This window comes from Neltuma alba, unplaced genomic scaffold (genome assembly GCF_004799145.2).
Source record: "Neltuma alba isolate B1F8T4 unplaced genomic scaffold, ASM479914v2 tig00011299_pilon, whole genome shotgun sequence".
In the NCBI taxonomy this organism is placed as follows: Eukaryota; Viridiplantae; Streptophyta; class Magnoliopsida; order Fabales; family Fabaceae; genus Neltuma; species Neltuma alba.
The window spans coordinates 217,966-228,622 of record NW_021636008.1 but is presented as its reverse complement, the minus strand read 5'-3'; the positions used below and the strand labels follow the sequence as shown (position 1 = coordinate 228,622).

Sequence of the window (10,657 nt, the reverse complement as noted above, 5' to 3'; positions counted from 1 at the left end):
CACTGGTGATGCTGTACCGTAAGCCTCGCCATTCTCCTTGCTGTATCCACCATCCTCCTCTGTTTCTTCTATCTACTCGTGATTCCTTCTCCTACCTTCATGTAGAGTTGTCTTGTTATTTCCACTGCAGTGATCTGAGTCATGCCCATACTTGGCACACCGAAAACATATCGCATGGGGACCCTCGTATTCTATCTTCTTCTCCTTCCTATTGATCAGGACACATGGGAGGAGAGGTTTTGAAGGTCCAGGTGGATGCACATTCTTGCAAACCAACCTTTGGTTTTTCGCAGCGTTGTATTATCTATTTTCAGTACCGGGCCAATCTGACTTCCCACTACATGCAGAATACCTATGTCGTAGTAGTTCAATGGTAGCTTAGCTACCCCAACCCGTCTGGCTATTTTAGTCACCACCTCCTCATTTGGATCAAAATCCTCCTTCCATGATTGGACATTGATATAGTGGTCGAAAATCAACCATGGTCCCCCAGTCAAGGCTAAGTCATAAGATTCTGTCCGTTTATAGTTGACCATGAAGAAACCCGAACCTATGTCAATGGTTTCTGCTTCCCCCCATAGTTGATTCACCTTCTTGTCTAGGATGTCTTCCCTGACCATTCGTTCGAAGACTGTGACGATCAATGACCTCCTCTGACGTTTAGCTAGTCTTCTCTTGAATTCTGGAAGCAGCACTATATTCGGCCCCTTCACCATTTGCTCCACTTTAATCCTCAACTTCCATCCTTTGCCGTACCACCAACCATCTTCCTCTTCCAACCCCTGGGTATCCGTGTTGCTGTCATTTGAAATAGCTTCTTGGTAGGATCTACGCTTGTTGTCCCCTGTCTTGTTGCCTTCCAACCTAATAGGGTCCTCTACCATCCAGTCATCCATCCAGGGAGCCATGGCACGGTCATTAAAGCAGATTCCCTCCCCTGTTTGCACCTTTTCTTGCTTCTTTCCAACACGTTCGCCTCCTCCTCTGTCGTCGGGCTCAACTCAACTTTTCCTTCACCGTCTGCTATTTCCAGGAACCAGAGAAACAATGCGAGTGGTGAAATTACTAAATTACTTGATTATATCATATGTTACATAAATGTTTATATGAATTATTAGATTATATATCAATTAAAATTTTAAAAAATAATAAATATAAATAGTTTAAAATAATTTAGCGACTTTTCTATTTTTATCCAATAGTCAACTTAGCTATTAAGGATGGATGTATTGGGGTAACCTGTAACTCTTCTTATTTTTAAGGGAAAATTTCAATTAGGGACAGCAGCTAATAATTTATTTCAAACAGCCTCCCAAAAAATTTTGAAATGTTACTGTAAAACCAAAGGAGCAAACTAAAATTAATTTAAGAAAGGAAAAGACATTTGTGCCCCTCAAGCTATGACTCTGAAACTCTTCCTCCTCTCTCTTTTAAAACTATTGATAACTCAAGCTTTCCTTTCTCTCACTCTCTAAAAAATCGAGATCATTTGTTGTCGTCATTGTTCCGGTAAGGAGAGCCTTCGTCATCACTACTATTCTAGTATGGAGTGCCTTCACCGTTAGTGCTATCTTTGCTGTCATCATAATCTCTCTCTCTCTCTCTCTGTGTACAGTGGGTTTGGTTTGGGTTGTTCTGAAGTTTTGAACCTTATAATACTATAAAATCCTTCTCCATTTCTTCTATTATATATTTTATGGGTTTGGTTAGGGTTGTTTTGAAGTTCTGAACCAGTGAGAAATTTTTTTACTACTCAGATTTGAGATAAAATTATATAGTGGGTTGATTTTAGATTCACACCGTTGAAGATTGAGAGTAAGTCTTTCATTTTCTATCATGAATTGTATTATGAATTTGTAAATTCCACTTCTCCAGAAAAAATAGTGATTTGGTGCTATGAAAGCTCGTGTTTTTGTTGTGAATTCATAAATTCCTATTGCAAATGTATACTATGTTTAATTATTGAAAATTGATTGAAACTAATACTTGAATTATATGCAGCAACGTATCATATATAGTTAGCGGCAATGGAATTAAATATTTATGAGTTCATTGATTATTGAGTTTTTATTGTTGCACCTGTGTGAATGTATTAATGGTTCTTATCTTTGTGCTATAAGAACAACACACTGTGCTAAAGTCTGAGTTGTTGTGGTGGCTCATTACTTACAGAAAAAATACGAAGGCAGCGCTGTTGTGAAACTGCTTCAACCAATAAAGACACAATAAAAAATAGTGATGACATATCAATTGTTATATTTCTATCCGAGATGTAATTTAAACTACTTTAGAATGTATTCAAATTTGTGTATAGAGAATTTGTACAATCAGTTTTGGAAAATATATATTATGATTATGTTTCATGTCAATTAATTCTAATCTTCTGCTTATCCCCATTAGTTTATAAGTATATGATGTACTACTCACAAATGAAATTAGGGAATTTACGGCAAAGATACATTACTTAACAACTTCATGTTTTAGAAATGTAGCTGTCATATTGACAACTGAAATTAGAAAATTTGTAAGAAAGATATGTATATTAACAATAAGAACACGTCCATTTGCAAGTGAACTAGTTGAATTGAAGAAGATGAACATGATAATTCACAAGTCTAGGAGGGACCATTTGCAAGTGGAATTAGGTAATTTGCAACACGGATACGTCCATTAACAATAGAAATACGTCTATTTGCTAGTGGATTTATTTAATTCATAAACACAACAATTCACAAGTCTCTGAGTGATAGTTCACAAGTGGAATTAGAAAATTTGGGACGATGATGCCCATTAACAACATAAATATGTCTATTTGCAAGTGAATTTATTTCATTCATAAAGTTGAATAGAACAATTCACAAGTAGAATTAGGCCATTCATAATATAGAAACACCTATTAACAACATAAATACATCGATTTGCAAGTGGATTAATTTGTTTTACATTTACATAGTTGCCAGCGAATTTCAGAGTAGTGCTTCATATATCATTTTGCTTTCTAATGTCTTCACAGATTTGCCTCCTGCATGGAAGATGCTAAATAATTACTTGTCACTATTGCTAGCCATATATGATATGTTGCTGCACATCATTCAAGTATTAGTTTCAATCAATTTTCAATAGTTAAACACAATATATGTTTGCAACAGGAATTTGTAAATTCACAACAAAAATAAAAGCTTTCACAGCACCAAATCACCATTTTTTCGAGAGAAGTGGAATTTGCAAATTCATAATACAATTCATGATAAGAAATGAAAGACTTACTCTAAATCTTCAATGGTGTGAATCTAAAATCAACTCACTGTATAATTTTATCTCAAATCTAAGTAGTAAAAAAATTTCTCACCAGTTCAGAACTTCAGAACAACCTCAACCAAACCCATAAAATCTACAATAGAAGAAATGGAGAAAGATTTTGCAGTATTATAAAGTTCACAACTTCAAAACAACCCAAACTAAACCCACTGTACACAGAGAGAGAGAGAGTATGACGACAACAAAGACAGCACAAATGGCGAAGGTACTCTATACTAGTATAGTAGTGACGGTAAAGGCTCTCCTTACCGGAATAGTGACGACAGTGAATGAACCAGATTTTTCAAAGAGTGAGAGGGAGGAAAGCTTGAGTTATCGATAGTTTGAAGAGAGAGAGGAGGAAGAGCATCAGAGTCACAATTTTGAGGGGCAAGAATGTCTTTCCCTTTTTTAAATTAATTTCAATTTGCTCCTTTGGTCCTACAGTGACATTTCATAATTTTTTGGGGCTGTTTGAAGTAAATTGTCAACTGCAATCCCTAATTGAAATTTTCCCTATTTTTAATATAGGCCTTTTGTCATGTTTGAAAAAAGACCAAAAAAACCAATCAGGGCATCCAATATCCATATTATTTTCTTCTTTTTAGGTTTCTCTATCTCTACTTACTACCTCCATTTTTTTAATATAAGAGTTTATTTGATTTTCATTTTAATTTTAAATATACGATCTCTATCTACTTTGTCTCTCATATTTATCTATTTTTTCTCAAGATAGTCCTTGTAATAATAGTAGTTCTAGGCCAATACACTTGATTAATAAAAATATTTTAAGAAAGACAACACCAATTTATTACAAATAACTAACTTAATTAGTTTTCCTAACTTACTCAAATTAATCAACTAGCTTTTATATTAAGGACTAGAAGTACTACAAATATAGCAGATTGTCATTTCCCAACAGTATCTTCAATATAAAATATACGAGAAATCTAAATTATAGTAGACAGATAGATGATAGATGGATAGATTGCGTAAAATACTATTTCTGGATCTAGACATATAAACATTTTAATGTGAAGATTAATAATTGTTAATGGGAGAATGTGGTTGGCAAAAGGAAAAAAAAGTTAATGGGAGAATATGGAATAAGATTAGTTACCGTTAGAGCCACTAATACGAGTCAGCCTGCTGGTTACAGACTGATCCATGGTGGGCTCAAGGACTAATGGACTGGTCCTAAAAGGATTAATTTTTGACGAGTTAATATTTTATCAGGGTTGGTAGGTTAGGCCTGCCAACCTGCCACCTTTTTTTTTGTTTTAATTTTTTTGCTTTTTATTTTCTTTTAATAAAATCTATTCCAATTCCTAAATACTTAAAATGAAACATCCAAATAGAAATGATCATAAATGAAACGTAGAATCCAAAGTTTTAAACATCCCAAAATATTAAATATACATGTATATCATCCTAAATGATTAAACATACATACTAAATTAAAATATAACAAATCTAAATCAACAATAACACGAACACAAATCATAAATTACTATTAAGTGTTCAACCATGAGTTATCATTCAATATTGATAGCGTTTGAAGCATGATCTGTATATGTGAAATTATTTAGTTGAGTTTGAGAAGTTGAACCACTTTCCTTCTGCTTGGCTAACTCTACCACAAAGAAAATTCATAATACAAAGCGAAAGATATATTACGTTATGGTAATTTTAAATAATAAGAATAAGATAAAGGACCAAAAAAATAAACATAATTATATTTGAAGGGAGAAAATTTTTTAAAAACATAAGATAAAATAAAATGTGCTAGCTCGTCAACCTTGTAGGTTAGCCTGAAATGTATTTGGTCTTGGTGGTCATGGGCTAAAAAAATCTGTTTTAAAATGAACATGATTTTTATCAACCCAGCTTGCCACTTTTTGGGGGGTTGATGTATCCCTATTTTATAATATATTTTTATATACAATTAAGGGATTTTATAATGTTTAAAGGGTTTAAAATGCAGAAGACACTCATGTTTTGAATTAAGAAAATTATATAAATTAATTGCTTAAAAGTGCATTTTTATTATATTTTTATAATTTCTCTTTTGAAAGGTATCTTTGTTTTGATTTAAAGGAATATTCCGTTAAACCAAGCATCAACCCCATGGAAACTACATTTATGGTAGCCACTTGGTATTAAAAGAGAATTTTTTTAATTATCTAATTGGAAATTATCCAAAATATTTAGTCAAAATATCTCTTATCTTTCACCATAAATTAAAGAGTTTGAATAATTAATTTCTTTTGTGGATAATTCCCTTATCGTATTTTGAATTTGAATAAATATTTTATTCATATTTCATTATCCATTTAATTTTCCAAATATCCACATTATCATTTTTATCCTCTTTCTAAACCCTAATCCTAATTCATCCTACCACCATATCTTTATTCAAATTTAAAATATTATCCTTTTATCCAATATCATTTAAATTCAAAAGCTCTTTTACTTTGGTTGCCATGAAGATCACACCAAATCAAGAGAATTCAAATCCAAAGTTCTATCAAGATTACAAGATAAAAGAAGATAAAAGATCAACCTAGAAGACTCAAGGATTTCTTCATCCATCTAGGATAGATTCAAAAGCTATAAAAGGGGATCAAAGGAGCCTTAGAGAAGAACAAAGCCATTTGCACTACATAAGCACAAGCATACACTTGGCTTCCTCTTGTGTCTAGTTGTTTCACCATCTTCTTTTTATTTTTTTACTTTTATCATTATGGTGTCATCTAACCATATGTGTGGCTGGTCCTCTTTGTTCCTGAGGAGAAGATGACGTGGCTTGAGTTTCTGTTTATATTAGGAAGCTTGTTAGTTTTCATATTCCAATCTACTAGTACGTTGCCTTTATGAATTTCCTAGGTTAGGATTTTGATTTCTTTTGTGGACTGATATTTGATTTGTGTTTTAGTTGAACCATTATATTATGAAATTTTCAATAAATATATTTTCAGTTTCCTCATGATTCTATGAGTGTTTATCTTTATAAATTTCTATTTTGATTTGCACAAGTAGTTTATGCTTTAGGGTTTTTGATAGATAATTCTCTTCAAGAAACAAGATATAATTGTTTAATTGAATTCACAATCTAAGTGGTTTTTAAATGATTAATTGAAAGATGATTATATGTCAGCTCTCTAGATATAATTATTAATTAATTAATCATGACTTAGATGTTATCTAGGGTTTTTTCTTTTTGACTTAGTAATTGTTTTTATACAAGCTCCTCATCCTTTTGAACTGTGATAGCTACTCACCAACGTCCTTGAGAAGTGCATCATTCTGGTAAAGTTTTTGTTCCTTTTGCTTTCTTTTAATTATTGTTATTTCCCTTTCATTTTTCTTAATTTATTTTTCTAAAAAAATCAATCAATTTTCTTTCCTACTACTTCCTCATCAACATCACCTTTTTCTTAATTAAAAATGTTTTCAAAATTTTAACAAAGCTTCTTATAGAGAGAGACGACCTAGGTTGACTTTTATACTATATAGGGTTAATTTAGTTAATTAATTTGAGATCTTGTACGACACGGAGATTAGTGATTCACGGGTTGAATCATATTATCGACTCTAGTTACCGTTAGAAAAAAAAAAAAGAATATCCGCTCCACTTTCCATCTCAAATTCCCAACTATGGGATCAAATTTTAAATGATTAGAATTCAATGTTGTAAATTATGGCATAAATTTTTTGATCCATGTCATAGGTAACATAATTTTCATTAATATAACGCGGCAATTTTTATCAATAATCTAACGGTAAAAGCAGTAGCATGAGGTTTAATGTTAAAAATTAAAAATTTAAGGAGGTTAGTTATTTTTGCTAGATTAAAGAGATTAAATTTAAATTTAAAAATGTTAAAAAAGTGACATTCAATTGACCTAAAATATTTTGACGAAGCTTCAACCAGGGTGGGGATTGTAGACCAATAAGAAAAAGGGTGGGATTATAACAATGATATTCTCAATTTGTTGTGTAAAAATAACATACTCTTCTGGTCCTTAATATAAGACCCAATTATTGAGTTAGTTTTGATTCTAAATATAAAACCCACTTTTTATATTTATCAGTTTTCTCTAAATTACCCTTATGGATACTCCCTCAACTATAATCAAGTAGAAGAGGAAGAGGGGTATTAAGAAAGATAATTATGGTATTTTCAGAAAAACGTGTCACATTTCTTATAATTAACTAATTTAACTAACTTCCTTAATCTAATCAAATTAGTTAAATGAGTCTTATATTAAGGACTGGAGGAGTATCTAAATATTTTAAGACGCACTGTTAAAAATATGAAATGTGCCTTGTATATTTTCCTTATTCAATAAAAATTTGCTTTGGTAAAAAAAAAAAAAAGTGCCTTGTAAATTAAGTATTACTACCTCTGGCCCTTAATACAAGAGCTAGTTGAGTAATTTGAGTAGATTATAAAAACTAGTTAAGTTAGTTATTTGTAATAAATAAGTATTATCTTTTTTAAAATATCTTTGCTAATCAAGTGTATTGGCCTAGAACTACTATTATTACAAGGACTACCTTGAAAAAAAAAGATAAATATGATAGATAAAGTGGATTGGGGTCTTGTATTTAGTATCAAAATAAAAGTCAAATGAGCTCTTATATGGATGTAGTATAATTTTTTTCCCCTCTGTTCAATTTATATTACCTTTTATTTTAGTTGAATTATTGGCATAACATTGAATGGGTGACGACATATTTTTTTTGGGAAAATGACTGTTCAAATTTAAAATGACAAAAAGAGTATGCAAATAACTGAAATCACTAAATGGGCCTGAGATATGAATATGGAATTATTACAATTTGGTACAAAGACTAAAACACCCCTGAACACCTCTAAACACATGAGCTCAAGACAAGACACGTAAAAGCTCTAGAAGAGAGAGAGAGAGAGAGTTGAGAAGAGGAAGCTTGGAGCAAGAGTGAAAATCTGGAAAGAGGAAAAAGGTAAGTAATTTTTCTATTAAAATGCTAGTATCGTATTCCTCCAACTATCACCATTCTGCAAACCTGATTTATTACGGTGGATTTTGCTTGTGGACAAGCTGGTTTGTAGTAAAAGAGGGGTTGAACGTGGGTATTATGTAAGAGAGTCGAGGTTAATGATGGGTTTGGATTCTTAACTCGCTTTGCTGCTGCATGCTCGAATGGGGATGGGCTTGTGAGTGTAGAGGGTTTTGATGAAGACTTTGACCGGGATGAGAGAGTGACACATCAGAAATAGAAAATGGTAGCAACTGATAACATGGGCATGAAGTTTGAGGACAAACAGTAAGCATGAGCTGGTCAGTGTTGTTAAATTCATTAGTAGAATTGTGAAATCCTATATTTAAGTTGTCAATGGAGGAAGTGGGTGTGTGCATTTTTTGGGTGTTTCGGAAGATAGATGAAACTGATCATTGGGGAACTAAAATATTGATTTATGCTTCTTTGCTACAGGTTAGCAAGCTTTGATCACATCTAACATTGGGTCAACATCTTTAAAGTGTCTTGCTTGTTATTTTCATGTGGGTGGGAACTTTGTAGAAAATGGTGAAGGTGAAGTTAAGTACAATCGTGAAACAGTCAGGGTAAGAGTGATAAATGAGCGTATGAGGCTTGAAGATTTGAGGGTTATGATAGGAGAATGGTTTGGTGTAGATAGTAATAGTTGTGACATTAAATACACATTGGGTTGTACATCAAAACATTCCAACAATGTAAATGAATAAAAAAAAAACACATTTGGCTACATTGACATGTTATAATATCAACAACATAAACCACTCACAGATTGTTTTGTTACGGAGCAGGAGCCCAAATGATATCACTCATTTTCTTCTTCCCAGTAGCATTAGGCTTAACTATGTCAATAATGTCATAAAATTGATTCCTCTGCACAATATAGAGTTGCATTTGTAAATACAAGGTAAATGAAATGACAATAATACAAGATGAGTTACATTGTCCTTACACATCCAGTGACCACAGTCATCATGTCATCATCAATTACACCCTTCTTCTTACTCTTCTTCTTACCCTCTAAATTTGGCTTCATTAAGTCCAGCACATAAAAATTCCTTGTGCTAGGCTCAAGCACAACACAGAACTGGTGAGCACCAACAAGTATGGGTCCAAAGATCAAATCACATTCTCCTATGTTGTAACTTAATTTTCAGGTAAAAATTGATTCTTTTTTTTTCTCGCATCCCAGCTATTTGGGTTAGCAGCCATTATTGCCTACAACATAAACATGTTAGTATTTATCAACATCAATCCACAAAAAACTGTCATATCAGCAAGCTTACCATAAAGTCAGCATTAAAAATATGCCGCTTCACTAGTCCTTCCTTGTTCATATCAGCCATTAATGTCTTGCACACAATTGACATCAATTGTATGCAAAGAAATGATATTTTTGATGAACCTAAAACACATCATCAATTAAATAATTAAATCACCTGATCATAAATATTATACATACCTGGTTACCTATTTTCTCAATTCTACTAAGTGGGTGTTTGGCTTTTTTGCCAAACCATGGTTTGGCAAAAAATTTGCCAAACACCCCCTTTTTTTTTAAAACCTTGGTTTGGGACAAGCACGCGTGTAATATCCTATTAAAAAAAAATTTAAATTAAAAAAAAAATAGAGTCAACTTTCCACCAAAAGTTGGTGGAAAGTTGAAATGTTACAGTGGAAATTTTGGGAGAGAGTGGAAAATGGGGTAGACGTGTGGAAAAAATGGGATTAGGAAGACTTAGGGGGAGAGAAGGAAGACTTTGGGGAGGAAAAGTAATTGTACGAAGGAAAAAAATGGTAAAGGGTAGTTAGAATTTGCAGCATAAAAGGGAGTGGGGATGCAGAAGTTGGGAGAGAACGCGTGAGAGAGAGAGAGAAGGGAGGAGAGAAAGAGAGCGAGAGAGAAATAGAAAGAGCGTAGCACTAGTCCTCGTGAAGGAGAAGGCTAAGTTTTGAAGATATTTTAGGTACATGAAATTATCTCTTTTCATCAAACTTTCTTTATAAATATTTCCTGTATATTTTAAGCTTCCTATTTATGTTATTACTATAGTGATTGGAGAAAATTTTGAGACTTGTATATGATTTAACTATTGAGTTTTGACAAAAGATGACTATAGAAATTTAGAAGTAAATGAGTTGTTAATTTTAATCGGTTTAGATTTCTCTATTTGTTGGTTTTTAATATTTAAATTAATTTTCTAGTTGAAAAATCTGTTATATATGATTTATATTATGTTTTTTACCGATTAAATTCAAGTTAAGCAATTTATCTGGATCGTTTGATATATTATTAAGATTTTAATCGGTTTAGTGT

General features: G+C 32.3%; 1 protein-coding gene across 1 annotated transcript; it reads right to left on the bottom strand.

Moving 5' to 3' along the window:
- Nucleotides 1-215: 215 nt before the first annotated feature.
- Nucleotides 216-908, bottom strand: LOC114711581 (uncharacterized). The gene has a single exon (XM_028895997.1). It carries the CDS (start codon nt 906-908, stop codon nt 216-218), a length of 693 nt encoding a protein of 230 aa, XP_028751830.1.
- Between the last annotated feature and the right edge of the window lie 9,749 nt (nt 909-10,657).